The sequence below is a fragment of the Manis pentadactyla genome, chromosome 1 (genome assembly GCF_030020395.1).
Source record: "Manis pentadactyla isolate mManPen7 chromosome 1, mManPen7.hap1, whole genome shotgun sequence".
NCBI classification, from domain to species: Eukaryota; Metazoa; Chordata; class Mammalia; order Pholidota; family Manidae; genus Manis; species Manis pentadactyla.
The window spans coordinates 226,183,521-226,207,095 of record NC_080019.1 but is presented as its reverse complement, the minus strand read 5'-3'; the positions used below and the strand labels follow the sequence as shown (position 1 = coordinate 226,207,095).

The 23,575-nt window shown below is 38.7% G+C and overlaps 1 protein-coding gene across 17 annotated transcripts in view; it reads right to left on the bottom strand.

Annotated features, from left to right (window-relative positions):
• Window positions 1-23,575, bottom strand: part of CADPS (calcium dependent secretion activator) — a 427,320-nt gene that overhangs the window by 81,317 nt on the left and 322,428 nt on the right. For 7 of the 17 annotated variants that reach the window (XM_057507963.1, XM_057507964.1, XM_057507979.1 and 4 more), the window contains 5 exons: window positions 17,569-17,675; window positions 12,391-12,411; window positions 11,027-11,183; window positions 10,102-10,243; window positions 2,137-2,283 (listed from right to left, as the gene is read on the bottom strand). In XM_057507963.1, the coding sequence (XP_057363946.1) occupies window positions 2,137-2,283; window positions 10,102-10,243; window positions 11,027-11,183; window positions 12,391-12,411; window positions 17,569-17,675 (574 nt within the window). The remainder of the gene's footprint in view (window positions 1-2,136; window positions 2,284-10,101; window positions 10,244-11,026; window positions 11,184-12,390; window positions 12,412-17,568; window positions 17,676-23,575) is intronic. The other 10 variants (XM_057507966.1, XM_057507969.1, XM_057507984.1 and 7 more) reach the window with 3 other exon arrangements.

Below are 23,575 nucleotides of genomic sequence, written 5' to 3'. Positions count from 1 at the left end.
GACGCTTTCAAGGACAGACCAGTCTGAGGTCAGTAGGTAAATATATCTAACACAAGGAGCAGGAAACATGGAAACACGTCCTTAAAATGAAAGGTGGCAAAGGAGGAAACTGAAATTATGAAAAGATATAGAATCAGGCATTTCCTGGTGGGTGAGTGAGTGAGCACGTACGCCTTCTTTTCAGATACTGCTGGGAGCATTGTCCAAAAGTGGGGGAATGCACTATTTCTTCACCAAAGTTTAGCCTTCCCCCTACCCCATCCTATGCTTGGGAAAAAGAAACCCCAACTTTGTCTAGTCTAAACCCCGTTTTGGAACTGCATGGTTGTATGTTTTAAATCATTAAGTACATATGAATGCAATAATTGGTATTTATTACAACAACATTTTGACACCCATCTGGTTTCAGAGTTTCAAAAATTTCTTCTAGGATTTTTTTTTCTTTGAAGAGCTTATTATTAAGTTTTGACATGAGGAAAAGAATATTTTCTTTTTATTTTTAAGATAAACTGTTAATGTTAAGGCAATAGCACCAAGATTATTTTGATTGCTGATCAGTTACCAAAATGTGTTCCCACTCATGCCTTAATTAATTTATTGGAGACCATTATCTGCTTCATTACAATGTCTTGATTCATATCTTTTCAAAAACAATGTCACAGAGCATGCACAGAAGGTAGGAGAAGCTTTCTGATATTTATTTTTTAAAAATGTAACAGACACTACCTAATCTAACTTTTAATACAGTCATCTTAGCATGAATATGATTTATGTATTCTTAGATTTTTTTCAGATATAAATTTTCAGAGGTTTTAATTTGTCTTTAAAAGAGAATCAGACACATTGACCATATGATTTCATTGTGAACTTGTGAATGGGTATACATTTCTAAAAATGTTAGGCAGCTTTGGAGGAGCCAGGTGGAACCGTCATGTTAATGTCCTATTCCCTACCTGGATTACTGCAAAAAAAAAAAGGTGAGGGCCATCTTGATGAATGTGATTTAGAGATCTCAAAACATCACTGCCAGTTTCAGATCATTTTTTATTCCTTTGATAATAACACTTCCCTTTGAAAATGTGCCAATTTATTCTTTCAAGAAAAAGCTTATCTGGCCTATAATTAGCTGTGGTCTAAGAAAAGGATCAAAGGAGGGTATAGAATTCGTAAACCTTACTTCACTTATTAAATCATGCGCATGGTTCTAATTTAATTTCCCTGAGGTAGAATTTAGGGGTGCTGGGTCTTCTCCCTGCTAAGGCAAAAAGGAGAAAGGATTCATTTCCTAACCTAGAAGGAATGGCTACTCAACTTTTACCCCCTAAACTGCTGGCTTTAAAGGGGTGGCCCTGCCTCCAAGAAGATAAACCCCATGCTTTCCTGGCTTTTGCATGGATGAATATAAAAGATGGCCCTATAATCAGACCACAGATGATAAGGTTACCAAAAAATTTAATTATTTGTTGTTTGAATCTTGCATTCTTAAATTTAGAGATCTTCTTGCTACCTAGATCTCAAAGCTCTGTATTGTGTTAGGACCTTGGAAAGTATCTTTACATAACTTTATATAAATAAGGCAGATCCATTCAGAAATCTTCACTTAGTCCTGAACATACTGTTACTATATCCTGCCATTTGCTGACACCAGAAATATGCTTTGTGGTTTAAACAGTCTCTAGGAATTTTTTTTATTAAAAAAAACAACCCTAAACAGCTTCTAGGTAGGTCTGCTTCCCTCTTAGATTTGTATCAGGCCAGAGATGACTGGCCAGCCCACCAAAGAGGGTTCCTGGACTATTTTTGGGTGAATAACTCCTAAAATCATGTCACCTGTATTAAACAACAACAATAACAAACATGGGCAGAATCCTTTTGCAAAAGAATTCAGGAAGTGAAACATAGTCCTCAAGCGTTCAGTGGGCGTAAGACAAATTGTTAGTGCTGTATATATATAGCAAACGTTTTACAAACACTCTGCATGCCAGAAATAAACAATATTGTCTCTGTATGATCAGCAAAATATGTCTAATTATCCATCTCCATCTCTGTTATATAGGATGTATAGAAATAAACAATACATATCCATGCCAAGATCACTTAAATTGAAATTAGATCTAATGTGAACTGAATACACACTCAGCATCATATATAGCAGCCATCCATGACGGTGCCGAAAAAGTAGGCATTTGTGGGATGCCTAGAGGGATGTTAACTGGTAGATTTGGTACTTTGGGAAGGTTCACATTGGGTAGGTTCACATTGGGTAGGTTACTGGTTAAACTCCTGTGGAAGAAACAGACAGAAAGAAAAAAAATACCATCACAGTGACAATGCAGATGTGGGAGAAGCACAGGACAGTTGTAAATGAATTGGCTAAGCCCACAACAAGGCAACAGTGAAAACTCAAGCAACACGCTTCAGAAAGCAGCTTATGGATGGGGAGCTGTGGCGTGGTTCAGTATTTAAAAAGAAATGACAAAAGTTAACGGAAAAAAATAACCATAGAGTGACTTAAATGTGTGGAGATCAATGGACACCTATATAAAATGTTTAGGCTATTTAAATGTCTCTGCGAGGGGTCTTTGGTTTCCAGATCCACTGCCACGACAATCCAGAATTGTCTCATACTGAGAACTTGAAGTTTATGAAATTTTGGCTTTGCTGTGGTTAGGCTGCTGTGAAGTAACTGGGATTGATAGAAATGGTGGAGCCCTTTAATTTTCTTACTTTTATGTAAAAACGGTTTTTGATGGAGGCACAATTCTCAATCAGATATTAGATACAAGATATAACAGGACCCTCACACACTTGAATGCATATGTAATGGTGGTATATGGAAACAGAATTCTTTGCGAAGGTTACTTCTGAAGACAGGTGTTTGTGCAGTGGGTGTGAGAGTTGATGGAGAAGATGAGGAATTTTATCAAGAAGGGTTAGCTTTGAATAATTTTACAGAACACTTAAAGAAAATGGAAATATCCCCTCCCAAACTAAATCCATTTAAACTGGAGAAATGTTTATACGCACAAAAAGACATCTAGGCAAAGAATTCTAAATTCAGCTCTAATAATAAATTATTTGACCACAAGTAGATTTATAATGTGGCCTTGCAGTTACTCGTGGAAGCAAGATGGGGACTGGAAGAAAGAGTGACAGGGGCTTCTGGGGTGTCAGGGATGTTCTGTGTCTGCATCTGTGTGATTGTTACATGGGAGGGTTCAGTTTGTGAAAAATCAGTCAAGCTGTATATCTTTCTGCAAAAAGTTGAAGTTAAAAGTTAATAAAAGGTTGGAAAAATGTGACCTCGTATCGGGTTTTTGTCTTTGAACAAAGATTGATCAACTGATTTGATGAAAGAGAAATGGATGACTTTATGAGTAAAGAGAGAAGATAAAACAAATTAAAAAACCCCAACTTGAATCAACCGTATCTCTTTGGAGGGACTGTGCAATAGACTGCTCCACAAGCTGGCACCACCTCTCTCTGTAGTGGCATTTCAAGGGTGTTCCATCCAGCCGAAGTCACTGGCACGGCAGAGCCCAGCCTAACTCTGCATCTGAGAGGAGCCTTCCTGTTTAAGTGGAGTTGACAGCACTTTGGCAAAGGAGTTGAGGCTTTCTTTTTGGATCTGGCGGGAGAAGAGCAAGTTTTGCCAAAGCAGCTCTGCCCCGGGCAAGCTGTACTGGATTAACTCTTGTAAGAGCTGGAGCTGCCTCTGGGCTCACACAGGGGCGTATGCCTCCTGCAAATCAAAAATTCTGGACCCTGCAGATAGTCTGAGCCCCCGTCTCTCTGTAGAAACAAGTTACCTTTTCACAAGGGCAATACAGCCCCGGCCTGCAGATGGGGAAACCTAGAATGCAGAGTCACTGAGCTAGCAGTCTCTTCTTAAGGGAAACAGGTGTTTCACAGGTTTGCCCTTACACTTCCCATTTTGGGAAAGCCATTTATATTTCTCCACGTGGGACTAAAGGGTGCTCTTGTGATGGGAACAGGCAAGGGAAGATGAGCTACATAGTACGATTAAATAGAGGGGAAAATAGGACTTTTTCTTCATTGTTTCTCTGTTTAACTGGGGAATCTGCCTCCGAGTTCAGTCCCTGGTGGTTCTCAGTCTCAAACACTGCCACGCAACAGGACCATTGGCAATTTCCACTGAGACATGTGTAAGCCTATATAAGCAAATGTGGTCATTAAATGATACATGCACTGACTAACGATCAAGGAATTAGGAGAGTTTTAGAGATGGCAGCCTGGAAAGTTAAAATGTCAATTCTGAGCAAATTAAAAGTAGCTAGGAATGAATAACATACAAATGTATGCAAAAGCAACTTAATTTAAACATATTAGCAGATGATGGGTATACAAATTAGAAACGAGTTTTGTTTTGCACATGAAAATTTAAAAAGTACTTATATTAATCAAAACATATTGTATTTGTAAAATAGGACATTTTAGCTGGATTATTGCACTGGACTCATACAGAAACATTTCCTACTTGTGACATCTAATGCTCTGTTTTTAAAAGGCTGAACCATGCCTGTTATTTCTGTCTTTAGCAAAATAATATGATGTATTCCTAATATGATGTTTTACTAATGTTACTAATATTTCATTTGGGTATTGATAACTTACATTAATAAGCAAAGAGGTAATTTGAAGCACAGTATTTCACTAATGTACATGTGAAAAGGGGGGATTTTCTAGTAGCTCTCAGGTCAGATCAGTTTCCTGAAGTATAACAAATTATGATTTTAGAGGGCTTTTAAGCAACTGCCTAAAAACAAGTCCTTCATGTTTCTCTGTGAGAATCCTAATTGGATATCTCTGGACAATATAAGAAGTGTGAATTGCAATGCTAACAACTTATATATGTTAAAAATTAGACTCATTCACTTTGGGGACTTTGCTGAAACAGGATAGTTCCCATTCAGGAAGGGCCATCCCTGGAATATTAGATGAAAATATTCTCATCTGTTCCCTCTCACATGGATGAATGCTACAAATGTGTGTGCACCTCAATTCTACCGATGGAAATAACTAGAGGTAGAGTCATTCCTTACTCCTAGAATAGATTCTAATCAAGACTGTGTCCCCATGCAGAGGAGGTATGATCGGGTCTTCTCTCAAAGACTTCTGTTTCAGGTTTATGGGTAGGAATAGATTTATGACTCAGAATGCCTTCTACTTCATGAGCCACTTGTTGTGCAGATGTATGGAGTACATCTTGTCTTCTCTTGGTTTTCTGGCCACTGAAACTTCTCTCAGTGCTTTATTCTTAGGCCTAATCCCTACTTTGGGACAAGGGTACTTTTCCTTATCTTCCGACAGTTCAGAGTAGTGTTTCTCAACCTTTTATTCATTTTCCCTCACAGATCCCCCAACTGCCTCTCACATGAAATTTAGTACCACCAATATACTGTGCATCTATGTCCTGTATGTAGACCTGTTCTTTATACCAGAGTAAGGCTTTTTTCCTCACTCTCCTCCGAGAACCAATTTTCTCCAGTTTGGGAGCTGTAAAGCTCCTGTTTAGAATGCATGTAAAGTAAAGTTCCGAACTTCATGGGATTTTAGAATCCCCCGGCCATCTCTGCAACCTATGGCTTGCTTCTTTTATAATCCATGCTGGTCAACCGAACATTCTATTTCTAGCTTGACTTTCCCACGTTTCTACTTTTGCTCATGTTCTTGCCCAGGACTCTGGCCCTTTTGAACTCTTAGTCTCCATGTCATTTCCTTCATGACTCATCAGTGGAGAATCATTCCCTTCTACTCTGTGCTCTCACAAGTCTTCTTTATGTCATTTGTACATTGGTAAATATTTAAAGTCATTTTTCTTGTGTGCATGTTCCCATTCAGGAACTAGACTAAAATCTCCAATCGAAGAATACCTGTTTCTTTTCCCCCTTTCCATAGTTCTTTCCTATTGCATCCTTAAATTTTTAGTCTGTATGGGTAACTTAATAAATGTCTGTCAATCAATCAATATTTATCTTTAATATTAGTCTTAATTTTTTAGTCTGTAATTTTTAGTCTTAAAATTTTTAGTCTGTATGGGTAACTTAATAAATGTCTGTCAATCAATAAATATTTATTGAGCACCTCTTATGTCCCAAGCCCTGTTCTATGTGCTAGGGAGGCAGTGGTGATCAAATGTCTACGTGGGGTGAATATGGAAAATCACATTTTCTAGATAAGTGTTGGAAAAGTCTTGGGTATTCAAAGTGCTTATCTTAAAAAGGAAGGCATTAAGGCTCAGGAAGATCGTCTGACTTACCTAAGGTCACCCAGCAAGTTACTAGCAGAGTCAGGAATTCTGACTCCAAGTCCAGTACTTCTCTATATCATTCCAGGCACCTACATATTGCTGAGCTGTCTGGTCTGAAAGTTTATGATCACTAAGATATTGATGTCTTTGACAATCTGAAAATGACATTATCTAAAAAATACTTTCCATATGCATGTATCAGGCAGAAAGAGATAAAGTGCATTTTGAGAAATGAGAAACTCAGATTTTTCAGTGCGTGCATATTAAGCAGCAGTTTTTACTTCTGCTATGCAGGGCCTTCCTAACCTGAAATGCACAACCAGCAGGCATGGAATCTCTGGGCCTGGAGATGTTTAAGTAGAGATGGAGAGAAAATCTCTGAAGGAAAAGGTAGGAAAGGGTATATAGCAGGCATGAGACCTGGCAAACTTTGGATTAGACACTTTCTTTCTTCCACATTGAAGGCCATAGTGACTTGTCTGACAACAAACCAACTCTAAATTGCTGACAGAAGTGTGTCCATCTGCTAGTGAGGACCAAAGCTTATATTCAGGACTGGAGGGAGGATTGTGAGCAACCTGTGCAGCTGTGGTTGGTGGCCCTAAGATGTGCCCTGATGGATACCCATGAGAGGGCTATGAGCCCCTGCTGGGCCTGTCCATGACAGGCTGGCCATCTGGAGATGTGGTTAGAAGCTACACAATAACATTTTGCCCACATGCATATGATTCTACTCATGACTGTATCTGGCTTAATGGAAACAGGGCTGAAGTCTTCCTTTTCTCTCTGCAGAGATAGATGGCCGTCCTTCTAGGGAAAGGCAGCAATAGGACGTAGGCATTTTACCTTTATGTCAAATGACTTCCCTTATATCAAGCCCAAATGATGATTATATCTCTGTTTTCTTTTACAGGACCATGTTCTGAAATAAGAAAATCCAGAGAATATTCTTTTTCATCTGTTTTTAGCAAACTCAATATACTGGTAGTATTTTCTTGTCAGAGTGATGTTTTGCTTTAACACTTTGAACCCTAGTTTTTCTTGAAGTAGGCTTTATAATGTGTCTCTCAGTCATTTCACCTATAATCAGGTATTTTTGATAAGTAATCATGACTTTTGAAAAGTAGAAGAATAGAACTATTCAAATATAACAATTATTTGAGAGAAACGCTGTGGGGTGTGTGTGTGTGTGTGTGTGTGTGTGTGTGTGTGTGTGTGTGTGTGTTGGATGATCATATGGCAAAATCAGAGAAGATTGAGCAAATGAAATCTACTGATCTAAGTTAGTTTTTTCTTTTTGAGCAAGCTTCATAAAAACATTCCTAAAAGATAATTCTTTACTTGGGAAAAAAATCAAAACAGGAAAATTAATCCCTGCTTCTTTATCAACCCTCCAACTAGTGTTTCAAGTCTGTTTCTTTTCACGTGGTAGGAAGCATAGAGACATCCATTCCTCTTAACATATAGAAGCAGATCCCCAAGCTCTTTTTACCCTATATTTTGTTCCGTACATTCTGCAAATGTGTCCAATGCCATCCACGTACTGTTTACAAAGTAAAGCAATAAAATGTGTGTAGTTTCAAAGAATGTTAAGTTAGTTATGTTTTAGTGGGCACTTCCAGTATTCCCACATACAATGAAAGGCACGTGCTATTTAGCACGAATTGAACAAAACACGTCATATTCACAAACCAACAGCACAGTTTGGGATGACAAAAAGCTACTCAAGAAAAAAACACATCTCCATAAAATATTCTCAGGTTATTTTCAGATCTTTAAATTACTGACTCAAGAGTTCACATTTTATCTTTTTTAATCATTAGAAAAAAAAAAATCCCCGACAAACCATTCTCAGACTATGGTTTCCAGTGGTTGAAAGTATGAAGAATATTTAATGCTTCAAAAGGAACAGCTGGCATATGATTAATTTCTAAATAACTTAACAGATGATAAAATGACTTCAGTGACATTATCACAGAGCTTCATGACCATTCTCACTGAGTAGGGGTGTTTTAAAAAATCAGCTTTACAGATAAAGAAGACAATTCATTGAGATTTCAACCCTTGCCTTCTAGAAGTAAATGGAGGACAAGGTCCTTACTCTCAGGCTGTTGGAGAAACAGTGAAGGATACCAATCATTTCTTTCCACATGTGTTGATAGTAGCAGCCTCCACATTTAAAACCACATAAGTGCATGCTATTTCGAGTCCATTGCTATTTTCAAAATGTGAATATTACTCCTTTTAACCTTTCCCTTTTCACACAACTATCTTGATTATAGTGAGCATTAAAAAAAAATACAGTCCCTTGTTAATGCTTTATCATCAAGGGAGCCAGTTTTATTCTCATGAGTTAAAAGTCAGCAGGGCCATGTGAAGAAACTGTTATAAAAACTGAGAATAACAAGCTAAAATTTAGATTTCTTGGTACTTGTAAATGAGGAGCTTCTGCTTATTAACCTGTGCTCGGTGGGGTAAGTCAAGAAAGTTTTCTCATGGCTCAGATGTGGAAGTGGGGGTGGCGGGGAGACTGAAAAAGATATTTTTGAATGGATTTTTCTTTTTTTATCAGCCAGAATTGTGTATCATGCAATAGTCGAGGGAGGGTCTCAATTCAGAAACTGCTTAAAGAGAGGGCACAAGTCAAAGCTTCCAAGTTTAAGAAAAGTCTTGAATATTGGTTTCGGAGAGCCTGGAAGTGTGCTGTACATACCCCCATTTTGCTCCATAATGGTTGCTAACATCCCAAAGATATGAAGGACTAGAAAGAACATCATTATTTTGTTACAGGAAAAAAAAAATCTAATAGTGCAAAATTAATATCAGTCTTTCTTGGAGCTCTTCAAATTGTACCAGAATATTCTCTCCACTGAGGAGTCCTCTATTTTTCCAGAAAGGAGAGTCTGAGGCTGGCCCTTTGGCAGCCTTAAGTCACAGTCCTCTTCCCTTGGAGCAGGTGCAATGAATCCACCGGACCTTTTCAAATGGGATCTAAGACTTGCCAAGCAATTTTGGAAATTGCCAAATTCACAGCCTACAGGATTTCCTGTAATTTGTCCAATAGGACAGATATCCCATTTAAAAAATAAGTAGTGTGGTTTAGGAAACTCTGAGTTAAGCAGGGTTAAACAAGGTTCTGCATTACTGTATTCTCAGAGTTTTGAAATATTCTGGTTTGCTTTGTGGCTCTCCAGGAGTCAAGAGTGTGAAGTGGGTGAGTGGGGTATATAGAGTTTCCTAAACATATTGGGCATGAAGTCCTTTCCTTGAGGGGTGTCTCAGAGGCTTTGGAGAGGGCAGGAAATGGCAAACTATGGCTGACCCCTGTTTTTGTAAATAGTATGATGGGAACACAGCCTCATTTGTTCATTTACCTACTATCTATTGCTACTTTTGCACTACAAAGGTGGAGTTGCGTAGTTGTGACAGAGATTCTGTAGCTCGAAAAGCCTAAATATTTGCTATCTGTCCTTTATAGAAAAAGTTTGTTGACTTCTTGCCTAGAACTCTATGAAACGCACTTTGGGAAACATTAATTCCTAGGGATAATGCCACTGGAATAAGATGCACAGTACAAACATTGTAGCTATGTTTACATCCCTTATTCCTTATTTATCTTGAGCAATAAAACAAAAGTTTCATTTCACAAAACACTTTTCAATCTCGTCCTCCCACTCCGCTTTGGACAAAGAGGCTATGAGCACCATAGTCAATGTTTGCTCTCTGTCCATGCTAACAATGAAAACCGTAAGACACCATTAGTCCATTTCTGTATGACTCTCCAGCCATTTGCACCCAAACTCCGATAGTATCAAAAGATGTTTCCTTACTTGACTGGTTCCCATGACTCCCGCTCAAAGCCCCTGTGAATGGATTGTGCAATTGAGGACTCCATCAAATCCACATATCTAACCACAAGTGGGGCAAACAGGTCTTGCAGGTGTTTGTGAAATTTTCCATTGCACAAATTATCTAGAACAGATAAGCAAAAGCTTGGTAAGAACCCACATTTGCTTTATGAGCATGCAATATACACACACAGAGGATTGTTTTCTGCAGTAAATACATTGCTTCCCAGGGAGCCCCCCCCAAAAAAAAGAACAAGAAGAGAAGGAAAAAAGTACAGACCCTCATGCTTAAATCTATGTGGAAAGAAAAAGGAATTCCACAACATTTTACCCATTCGTGCCACTTTTCTTAAAAGGAAAAACAGTCCTTCAAAAACAACAAAACAACAGCTGACACTGGTTTAGGGTTTCCTCGTACCTACTCCCTTTCCTCTCCTGCCGGTACCAGGAAGAAAGAACATTCTGTTCCCCTCCCTTCCTTCATCACTTCTTTCCTGGAAAGAAGGTCTATTCGATGGCTCTGTGTTGTCGTCAGATACTCCGAAATGCTTGGGGTATTATTTAGCTAGAAATTGTTTTTCATCTAGATCTTTCCATACAAATTCCAAAATGTGAAGAGTTAGGTTAATTAACTTGTTCAAGAGCAAATAAAACATATAGACGTGGGTACCACTTCTCACACAGCTCCTGGGGTCTTCTCCCTAAGTAAGAGAGTGCTTCCGTGCAACGGGACACTCGTTGGAAGAAAGAGAATGTCCATTAACTGTAAGTTTGTTTTTCTGAAAAGTGATAATCAAACTACAAAGAGCTATAATGAGCCCTGTTGTCTGCCTGGGATAAAGATATTTGAGCAATCTGTTAATCTGCCACAATTTAGGAAAGTCAAACAGTCAGAGATAATACATACAATCGGTACGGAGAAAATCATTCAGCAGCTGAAACAGTGGAAAACTGTCCCATGTGTCTGGGGGCTGTACTTCTAACGCGGCATCCATGTCCACTGCAAAGAGTGACAGGAACGTCTCGGCATGCTCCACCATCAAGTCTGACCACCACGCAAAGGCCTTTGAAATGTGGCAGAAAAACAACAGACAAAGAGGCAATGAGCTTCGCTCTCTGGCTTACGATATGAAGTCAAGCCCTCACTCTTCAAGATTAAGTGTGCATCCAGCAGGATTTGGTCATTTTATTGTAAAGAGAACAGCATTTTTCGTACTATAAGGCCTCTAAGAGTCCCAAGGCAATGTTTTTAATGATTCCAGGCCTGCCTAGAGAGACTTTGCTCTGACCTGCTGGTCAGATGATGCAGCCATAGGAATGAATGGCAGACATGGAACAATTTCTGTTCAATTTACAATAACCCAGGAAGTTTAAGTCATGCTCTTTATCCTGTTGTTGGCTAGTTCTTGCTCTAAGATACTAGAATTTGGGAGTTTCTTCACTGTGTTTATGGGTTTTCTGCTGGTCTAACTTGAAAATTTGCAATGATTGTTCACTTAATATCTACACATCTGGGGCCTAATTAACTGTGGTCTCATACAAGCTCAGTGACTCATGTTCCCCTATACATCAGAAATGTTACTCCTATTTCATACCAAGGCACAGGAAACCATTGCTGTAATTGTCACAAAACTTTTGAGTCAAAATCTCTTTAAGCAGGGAGCCTCTGGTTTTTCATCCTGTCTATAGGAAAATCAGCCTTAAGCTAGGAAGCACTCAATAAGATTAGGACTTACTTTCCTGGGGCGGTTGGACACGTAATGTACATTGAAAACCAAAAAATATCAGTGAAGTAACTCATTTTCATGCACGTGGGTCCTTGGAAATCATTGTGCAGGGTCTCAGGGGCAACATTCACATCAGACTAGGCCAGATGTGAATGTAGTTCAAAGGCATGCATGCATGTTGACTGATCGTTTCTGGCAGGGAGCATGCAGAATGAGTGGTGGCGTCAACAGGCCCTTTTTGCCAGTTTCAAAGAGAGCAGGAAAACAAAATCAAATTGCCAGCCCCTTATTGTTCCCCCACCTCCCCACCCAATGCCGTAAAGTATTTACACTGGAAACACTTTCCGGAGCATTCACTGAAAAAAGATGGGAAGGCATTTGGAAACATGAAAGATGATCATGGAAATAATTCCATAAATGAAAGAGTTTGTTCAATGGCCAAGCTCTTCTGTGATCTATTAGTTATTTGGGGTTATTCTAACAGCCACTGGGAGGCAGAACAGGGCTCTACCTCTCTTCTTTCATGAGATTTCATTTTACTTACTTCTCCTTTATCAACATGTGGCTGGTTTGCAAATTAAATGGAAAAAATCAAGTCATGGACCATTCTGCAAGGTCAGCTTGGCTGGACATAGACACCTGCTGTTTCCACTTTGATTTACAGTAAAACCTCACTGATTCAGAGTAATGTGAGAAGAGATATGCTACTCTGTCAGCAAAAAAAGCCTAAATTATTGGGAAAAAGACTTCTCATTTTGCTGCTTTCAAATGGAGCCTGTAATTGGGCACCAAAGTAAAAGGTATTCATTGGTTATTATACAAATGTATCATAAATGCAAAAGTTTTTTTAAACTTCCAGTATTTGTAGATACATTGACCTATAAAGTGAAGTCAAGGGCACAGAAGCTTTAATTTCAAATCCTGGTATTACATGTATAAGAAGAGCCTTTAGAATTTCCAGGGAAAGTTAAGATCATATCAAACTTAATCAAAATTAATTAAGAAAACTTAAAAGAGCCTTATCTGCATCTGAATTACTATTATCATTTGGGTCTGAATTGATGAGGTTTTATTGTAGTTTTACCACCTGGGCGTGAGAGGCCTGGGGCTTGGGGCTTGCTCCACTGACTGCCTAGATAATCCAAGGGAGGTAGAAATTCTCTACCCACCCTCGCAGCTCTCCCAGCCAACTGCCCTTCAGGGAGAGGCCTTCTACATATTGGAACTTGCTGAAGTCCCATTCCCACCCTCAGTCCTATGTGGAGGCAGGACTCTCATCAAGCCTGATGCAAGGTATTCGCAAAATTCACAAAGGCATCCCAAATATTGGCTGATATTTATTCTTTAATTTTTGATTAATTTTATATCTTCCGGGTGAGTCAAAGAAAACAGTTATTGGGGTGATTGAATTGCCTTCCCAGACACAATTTTGCTCTAGGATGACAGGAAAACAAAACAAAAATCAACCTTAAATGCCTGAAATAAAAAATTTCTTAGCCCAATCTCATAACCATTTCTTAACAGCTTTATTAAAAAGTTGCAAACCAGAGGCCATAAGAAGCACCCACTTCTACTACATATAAAAACTTAGTCCCTCCCTGAAATTTAATAAATTATTGAGCAGTTATCTATAGTGGTTGCATTAATAATCATGTGGGTAGGTAGTCCTACAAAGAACAATGACTACTGTGATACGAATGATTATACTGCAGTCTGGCTGAGGAATTTAGAATTCTAGTGATGAAGATAATTTAACTTTGAAGGTTACAGGAACACTGAAGACCAAATCTGTTTCTGTACACCCGAGGTTAATTCTTTCAGAACTTCATAGTCAGACCTGGCTCTCTGAGAAGGAAAACGAGATTCTGGCAAGGACAGTAAAAGCCAAAAAGTTGCACCATAATTTCAACCAGATGAAAAGTCTGGATGACTGGGTGGGGCAAGGCAAGGCTTAAAAAACAACAACAAAACCTAACAAACTGTATTTATTTTATGCTTGCTCCCATAGGTGAATGCTATTTTTGTACATGAGTAACTCAATTTGTGGGCATCTAAACTCTTCAGAAATGTTTTCCAAAGACAATGATGAGTTGTGCTTTGGCTTCTAAATACTTACCCAGTGATTTTCATTATTTAAAGGAAAAGATGTATACTTTAGGGGTACAGTCAACCACACTGAACACACTGTATATTCTATACACAAGCTACATGTATATATGTACCCCTCTGAAAATACCACAATACATATATACATATACATACGTATACATAGAGAGAGAGATTGGGAAGGTAAGGCAACAATACATGAAGGCGTAATTTGTGTGTGTGTGTGTGTGTGTGTGTGTGTGTGTGTGTGTGTGTGTGTGTGAATAAGGGGCTCTAAGAGCAGAATTAAGCTGCAATTCAGAGATAAATGTGATAACTGCTAAGGGATCCTGCATGTGTGTGCATGTAGTCCAGCTGATGGGGATTTTTTCTCTTGGGACACTGAGTTACTTTACATGGGAATTAAAAATGAATGTAAGGATCGTTGCTTTTTGGCAGAGGGGGCAAGTCTACCTGTAACTTTCATTGGTGTGGTGCCACCAAACTGCATGGCCTTACAGCCAAGACCTATGCTCAGGATTTAGTCATTTTCTAGAGTTTATTTAGCACCCAGAGAATATACAGTGAGTACTTGTCAATAGAAGAAAACTTCTCATACTTTTCATCCTTTTGGGCAGCAAACTTCACCTTTAGTGTGCCAGGGTAAATTCTACTTCTTTGGCTGTAGTGCAGTGGCTCTTGACCTGGTTATACCCTGGAATCAGCTGGGAAGTTGAAAAAATGGCCAATTCTTGGCCCCTCCCATGAGATTCCAAAAAACTGAGCTGGGGTGAGGCCTAGGCATTAGTAAATTTTAAAGTTTCTAAGTAATTGCAATCTGTAAGAAACATACCCACTGTCCTTTCCACATATTCTGTCTGTATCACTCACTGGGGACTTTCCACATAGGTTTTGTTTTTTTCATGGTCACATATTCATATATTTTTTTCCCTTAGAAATTTGCTCCTAATAATACCACAGCTAGGCTTTGTTGAGCTCATTACTTGCCAGGCATAATACCAGATGCTCTAATTAATGTGGCCTTTCAGTCCTACCAAAAACCATCTGAGGTAGAGTCTATTATTATTTCCTATTTCCAAGATAACAGAGGTTAAGTAACAAGGTCGAGATCACAGAGCAACAAAGAAGCCAAGATGGAATTCAACTCGAGCTTCTCTAGCACACAGCCCAGGCTCCTGGCCATTCTGTGTTCTATTGGTTGAATATTCTACTCTATTCTTCCTCTTTACCCTCCAAGAAAGCACTGAAGTAAGTAGTTGCTTCAGGGATCAGCAGATAGATAGCTTTTGATTGATTGACTACTGAGATTCATGATTGTGTGAAATTACTCAATCAGGAAATAATCCTGTACACTTATCGAAAAACAAATCAGGTCTACAAATTCCAAAGTTTGCTGAAGTGCTCATTCCTAACTTCTGAAGTTAGTATGTGAAAACAGAATAGAATCTATTTCTACCCTATTTATTTACTCTAGCTTTTGAATATGTAACATTAAAGTATTTTTATAATGATGGTCAATTAGGGCATTTTGAGATGGTGATCAATTAGCACTTAGCAGAAAAAGTGCTTTTTGGAAAAGTAAAAAAAAAAAATGTCTTCTTTAGAATATCACCTTTCCTTTGGTACCTCTTCTGAGTAATTTAGGTAAATATCCTTCCTTAGTCTGTAGCAGCCTCAGGAAATAAGCTGATTATAAATCAAGCATATCTGCTATTTTTCTTCTTCTACCAGTCACTTAAAAGCACAACCGCGACTAAGGAAGACCGTCCTCTTTGTACCCATGTCTTAAAAAAAACGGGTAGATCTGGTTTGGAATTATAAGAAAGGTCTTAATCTCCACCTCACGGGAGAGTGGACCAGAACCCCTTCCCACCTCTGGAGATGATTTTGAGGACGCTCAGAAACACCATACTTACCATCACTTGAACATCCCAATCTGAAAAGAATGTCATATAGAATAGGCATGAAAACATCTAGCCCCATTTAATTTTACGTATCTGTAGGTTAGTCTTGGGTTTCTGTGTTTGGAGGGTGTTGATCTGGCCCTTTTTCTCACTCCTGGCTGTGCACGGCTGGGCGCTGCAGGAGTTACCTGCCTCAGGGGTCTTTATTCCATTCTTAAGAGGATTTTGGGGGGAAATAATGACTCTTTGGCACTCTCTCTATATATAAATACTGTATATACGACTCACATACAGACAGTTGTAAAGGAAGATTAGTATCACTCTAGCTACTGGTTACTACGTTCGGTACTAATGTGCTCTATATAATAAAGGTAAATACAGACCGACATGGGGAACTACGACAGGCTAAGGACAGAATCAAGGCAGGTAGGAGGTGTGTGTCGGGATGTAACTGCAGTTGTTGTTAAGTATTATCAATTGCTTCATGCACGCACAAGAGAATCACCCCACATTTACTCTGCCGTGGAGGGCCACCCGTTTCACAAGCAGTCCCCTGGAAGTTGCTGTTACATTCCTTGGGTCAGTGTTAGAAAGCAGGAGCACCCAGGGACGTCCCAGGAGGAGACATGGTACTGAAGGGCATGCACAGACTATGACAGCAGGTGGCGGGCTCATTCGGTTTGTACACATACCTCTTTCCCCTGCCACGATCAGCCAAGATTGAGTGAAACAGTAGAAAAACAGGGAGGAAATTTAAATATGCAATCAGGCATTAGTCGGGATGACTGGATGTATGGTGTATTATTTATTATTCAACTATACTGTCAATTTTCATTTATCATGGGAATAGACCATTTTAGATGCTTGAGAAATTACTTTTATGGAATGCCTTTTTTCCCCTTTTGCTGTAGATTTGAATGGAGAGGGAGAGTGAGAATTAGTGCAATTTTCAAAAATGTTTTTTTTAAGAGACAGGATTTTAAATCTTAGTTCTGAAACAAGTAGTGATACAATAGTTTGGCCTTAATGGAATGTTGGGCTCTTTTCTTGGAGGGGTTGGGTTGTTTAAGTCCTTACTTAATGTTTGGGATTTAGTTAGCCTCGAAATCCCCTGGTTTATAATTATTATCAAAACAGTCATTTTGACAGTGGTTTGTAAAAAAAAAAAAGTAAGCTGTATTTACTTGTATGTTGGGGAATTGACAAGTTGAACAACACAGACTAATTTGTTTCTGTTACTGTATTTAGTAACCCAGGTCCTTGAAAGTTAACAAATGAAGACTAGTGCAAGCAGAGTAAGTTACAAAGATAAATTCAAAAACATGGCCTGCGATCCAAACACCATATAAAATAAATAAAAAACAACATTGGAGGCAACAAAAACAACCACAAAAGACCGAAAAAGTATTTAGTGTGCCCTGAACATGTGCTGCTTGAATAATTATTTTAAAAAATATACTCACCTCTTTTGCTCGCTGCTAGAAACATCTAAAAACTTTAAGCTGAAACATACAACACGCAACTGCTTTTTGGTTGTTTGAAACAACCTTCCCAAGTCTTCCCCTTGCAAAACTTGCACTTCCATTCACTTTGCAAGGCCAGTTAAACTAAAATGGGTGTGAAGGCATCTTAGTCACAAAATCGCCAGTAGAATCCATTCTGCAACCTCAGTTAAGAAACGCGGAGGGACATTTCCCACCACGCTGGCTCACCTCTGCGTGGTGCTCCTCGTTCTGTTGAAGAACTTCAATCACTAATTCGGCAAGACGTATTGTGTCTTCGAGCTTTTTGGCAGGAGTGATTAACCGGCCTACATTTTCTGTAGTACAAGAATTTGTGTTAAAATTTAGCGAAAGCATCAGGCTAGTTTTGTGGCCATTAGAACTAGTGGATAAGAAATTTTGAATAGTTACCAATTTTTAAGAAAGTTTCATGCAAATTAAGTGCCACTTAATTAGTATTCTGCCAACCATGAAGCCATTTTATTGTTATTCTCACCATTGTCATTATAATACACTTTCAGAAAAAGCAGTGCTCCAGCTTCAAATTTGCATATTAAACTATAGTAAGTCTATGACAGCCCGTTTCAAATTTAGTGACATTTTGTACACACGTTCTTTAAAGACAGCATAAACGTACTATCTTACATCACTCTCTAGACCGTGTTCGTGCTAGCCGAAGCGGGAAGATGTAACAGAAGCTTGATCTTGATTTCTGTTACATTTGTTTCCTGGATTTGTTCCTAGAACATTTGATACTACAGCATTGTTTTTCATTACAGGTCTGCATGTTTAACAGGTATTGGAATGTTTATTTTTAAAATGCAGAGTCGAAGGTCAGGCTGTTTTAAATTGTGCGGGGAGGAGACTGAAATTTAGTAGACATTCCTGGGCCATTAGGTAGAAGGCAGGAGAGCATTATTAATAGGGTTTTAGGGGTACATTTCTGGTGTGACGGTAAAGTGTGCCACCGGTTGGTACAGCTGAAGTTTTATCAGTTAGGTGGCAAAAATGTACTCTTATTTTTCCTTTTAGTTTGTATTGCGCTGAAAAGAGTTGTGTTTTTATCTGACTCGAGAACAGACTAAAACCTCATTTGTGTTATAGCCTCTTTAGAGCTGGATTCATGAATGTTTGGCAATGTCATTATGTTACCAAAATTTCCTGGGGGAAAAAAGTAATATTTGAAATATGAAGGTTTTCTTATCCAATGAAATTGTCTGAATTCAACAAGTCTGAACTCACAGGGGATTTTATATTTCATGCTTAGATGCCTTCAAACCTCAAAGCCTCACTTGGAGAGTCATTTGGGGCACGTGGAGCATAAAGGCAGGCAGGACTGTTCCAGGTGATTTCACAGGTAGGGATGTATGTGCACAAAAGGACTGCGGAAACCTGTTTTCATCTCTTCATTTGAAGCAGACATGTCTTGGCTTCAAGGTGTTTTTGATCAGAGAAAATCACTCAATACTACGCAGGCAGGTTTTATTGTTGCATTTGCTGTTTTGGGGGGATGGTTTAAACAAAATCATAGGTGATTGCTAATTTATAAAACATTTTAAAAATGTGTTTTTAAAAAAATTATTTAAATCTACCAAAAATGCCTTATAATTTTCCCTTTGTGCATTTATTTGTTAGATAGGCCATGCACATAGCAGATGATTAGTAATTTAGGATTTAATAATGAAAATGAATTCTGTGGAACACTATGCAAAAAGAATGATTCGGCCCATAGGAGCTAAGAGTGATGAATGGGATGGAGTAAGATTATCGAGGTGTTGAAAGTTTCAGTCCAACAAGGCCTGGTAACTGATGTGAAAATGAGTTTTGTGAATTTAGGCTAGTGGAGCACTCCATGAACTCTGCCATGCTCACATGGACCTGTGGCTGAGCATGGTTAAGGCACGAAGGTGGGAGATAATATGCATATCAGGCAGAGAATATCTGACACTCAGACTAAGGAGATGTGTGGAGTTTAGGGGCTGACAGTTCATCACCTGGTCCAGAGCAATAAATACTTGGAGAAAGAATGAGTGACAACATTGATTTCTGTGCTTTTGGGGCATCTGATTATAATGGACTGTCATAATTTCATTAGTAGACTTTCAGGCATTTCTACAAACATACTGTGTATATATGTTTGAGTAATATGTGTAGAGTGAGGTATTTGCATTTTGATAGTAAATATGCATAGGCTACTATTTTTTATTAGTTGATGTTCACATTTACACATCAATCTGCAAATTCCTCATCCTATTCTTATTACCCATTCGACACATACACCCACATACTCATATCACACACTTACATACATTATCTAGTAACCAGACAAGCCTGCACATTAATACAAATCTGCAGGAAATCCCACTTGGGGCACATCTTTGAAATCTCTTGCTTTAAAAAGAGAGAGCACTGTCAGTTTGGGTAGAAAACTCACCAAACCTAGGGGATTTCTAGCTGGACATGACTTATGATGCAGATATGAAATGACTCCCACCACTATTTCACATACTTTTTTCCAGAAACTGTGAATGATTTTTATGTTTGGAGGAATTCAAAATGCTTAAGCTAGGACCACCTGGAGATTTATTTTAATATGCAGTACTCTTAGAATTACTACAATATATATCCATAGATACACATAAAGTGTATATGTGCACGCAGCCATTCTATGAGTATGTGCACATGTACACAAATATGTGTATGCCTGACGTATATATACAGACAGTATGTTTAACAAAAGCTTTAGCAACTTTAACATGCAAGCATTAAAATAAGCAGGTTAAGGATCCTTTAATCTAGAATGCTTGATCTTCCAATTAACTCGTGTAGTCAGACTTTCATTTACTATTAATTAGCTGCAATTCCACTATCTGTAGATCAAGCCACTTTATTGAGACACAACACTATTTTCCTCTTTATTTGCATAGCCACTTACTAGCTAAATGGCAAAAATGGTACTAAGAGCAACTTCACTGAGATGTTGTCTTTAAAGAAAATATTGTGCAAAATCCTCTAGCACCTCATGCCTACCCCAAACAGAGGTCAAGGGGAAATTTGTGCTTAGAAGTGAATTTTTTTTTTTTGTCACTTAGGCTGTCTTGAAGTGTATCACAACATTCCTGCCACCCAATCTTGTACTAGCTGGAGCACTGACAAGGGGCCACTAAAAATACAACATACTTCGTAAACATTTCATACAACAGAATCGAAGCTCATAACATAAAAAAAAACTGTCATGCAGAATGTTATGCAACAACAATGTTATTTTGTGCTGACATTGAGATTTGAAAATGTTGCATATGTCAGACATAGCTAGACAAAAAAATGTGGACATTTGGAAATAAACGCTCTCTTTTGAGTCTCTCAAAACCTACAGTGTCAAAATCGAGAGCCTGAGCCTCAGTTTAGTATTCCAAACTGAAATACATTTTCAGGAAGGAAAATGAACAGAAAAGCAAACTAAACTAGAAAGCTGCCGAGTAAAGGAATGGTAGAAGTTTACAGTACTTGATTTTGGCCTACGCATGCCTTTGAGCCTCTGATATAACATGCTGGTCTGCGTTTGGGAGGGTGGAGGAGGCCCAGGAGGTGGCGGGGGAGCTGCTCAGGTAGGTGAAGAGAGACGGTAAAAAAAATAAAGAGACAAAGTGACTTTCACGTGACACGTAAGATGACAAACTCTGAAAAGAACAATCAAACAAGCAAAAATGATGAAACACAAATGGAGAGCTGCTGTTTTCTTGGCGTAACTGCGACATTACAGAGGTGTGACGCTGTTGGACAAGAGACGGGACTCTTACCAGTGTCACCAGCACCACGCTACCGAGACACTGAGAGGCTGACGCAAATATCGGATGCCTTTATCCAGATGGGTACCCATGAATGATGGTGGTGGCATCATTGGCCAAAAGAAGATATACTTTTGTACAATTAAGAACACCCATATGTTAATAGCTGCTTCCTCCTTCCAGATGACCAGAAATAGGACTTGATGTATTCAGGTTGAAGGATCTGGCTTCTCATCCTCAATATGTTACTTAACTTTCTAGGTAACCTTGTACCCTCTACTTAAACCTTTTTGTGCCAGTTTCCTCATCTATAAATGGAAAATATTAGTATATTTTTTGTGTACCTTGCAGGGTTGCTGATAAGGGCAAATAAAACAATGCAGGAGACAGTTCTCTGTGGAGCTGAAGGTGCCTGCAAATGTTTATTGTATCTTCAGCATTGTGAGAAGGCAGGGATTAATTGCTTTGCAAAAGCAGATGAAAGGCGGATATTAGTTCAAGTGAGCTAGGGAATATTCTTGCTCCCTTTGTGGAATTTCAACATGTCAAAATCTGTCATTTGGGGGAAAAAAAATGTGTGGTATCTGATTGTTTCCAGCTCATTTAATTATTTTCAAGTTGGAATTCTCATGGCTTTTATATTGTGGGTTGAATCATATATAAAAACTTGCCAGCTTATCAAATATGTTACTTGCTATTCCAAATGTTAGAATACCGTAATCAGCACTTGACCCATCTGTCATGCCGCTCACCATATCAGCACAGCAAACATCCTGTAACAATAGCCTCTTCTTTAATACAGGCACAGAGCACTAGCAGCTTCTACAATTCTCTCTCTTTAATGAGTGTTTCATTAACCTTGGCCCTGCTCCGTTCTAATAGTTCTTGCTTATAAAGCAGTCTGTATGGTGAGGGGCACATATTCCATTGCCAAGTTTGCTTCTTGGTTTGTTTGCATTTCAACTGGAAAAATGAATTCTACTGCAGGCTTATAGGAAATGGAACTCTAGTGATATTAATACAAAATATGAGAAATGAGGATAAATACAACATTCTGGCAAAACCATCTATTAAAAGCAAAAATTGATGAGATCCTTTTGTTGCAGGACCACCTCAGTGTTTTGAATATAGGTTTTAAAAAGAAATTATTTACCATTCTCCTCTTATTTAAACATTTTGTTTGAGAAAGATTTCATGTAAATAAAATTGGGAAAAATCCGTTTCAAATGATAGCTATTTAAAGGAAGGCAACTACTAATCCTTTCTTTAGAGAAAAGCACTCCCTATTTTATATTTTGTTAAAATCTGGTTTTCTACCTATAGCTGTGATGCAAGTTAGGTACATTGCTGATATCACCCCATGCCTCTTTCAGTGAATGTCTGTCTACTGAGTGTGCAATTCTCATGGAAACTTTCTTATTCATTGTCACCCAGACACCTGAACCTGTACAGAGAAACACTTGATCTGGTGGTTTATAAAACAATGAAATGTCCCAATGATGATCTGTAACCCACGACACAGAAGATACATATTTCGCTCAATGGGTCTTGATGAGAACTCGTAAAGGGATTCCCTCCTGCCAACTGTCTGTCCAGAATTCTGACAGTGAGGTTTGCCACCATAGAAAAACAAGCTCCCTATTTTTTTTTTTGCCTGACAGAGCAAAACAAAAACATCATACCTTGGTTTCCAACTTCATTTACCCAATTACCATTGCTCATGTTTACACAATTAAATCTGCTTGGCTTCCAGAGAGAGAGTTAAATGTGACTGCAGAAAAATAAAAAGAGAATTCCTCTGCATGCTCAGCTAAGCCAAGGAAGAGAAGCATCCAGGAGCAAGAGACACTCCAATTAGCCCTTAAATAACCTGACCATTTCTGGGTCCAGTGAGTTAATTGCCAGTCCCTGAAATATTATATGAGATGGAGATGGTTGATGGAAAGCACACTTACTACAAGTTCCAACTTATCGGTGTGTCACTGAAGATGCCAGTGTTTGTACTATGATATTACTGAAAATAACTAGCCTGTAGCAATTCACTATGGTTTGGGGGTGGGGTGGATAAGAACTAGAGTAGGAACAGAAAGCTAAGCAGATAGCCATGCTTTCCAGAGTATCCTGACTCCTTAAAATGATGGCTACATGGACCATACATCTAATGCAGAGTTACAATTCAACATGGTTTCTTTAGTGGGGATGTACAGTATACATACTTGATCCCTTCCATGTTCATCACTCCATTTCAGAAGATCCTATCTCTAGGACAGTATAAAGTATATGGTAATAAAGACTGCTGGATGATCATGGCTCATTTTCTCTACTTTTCAACACAGCCATCTTTTTCTCTTCCCCATAAGGACATGGGTGGCATAGCCTGGCCATTCTACCTCCAAAATGCCTCTTGCTTTTATCTCCCAGTGTACTAG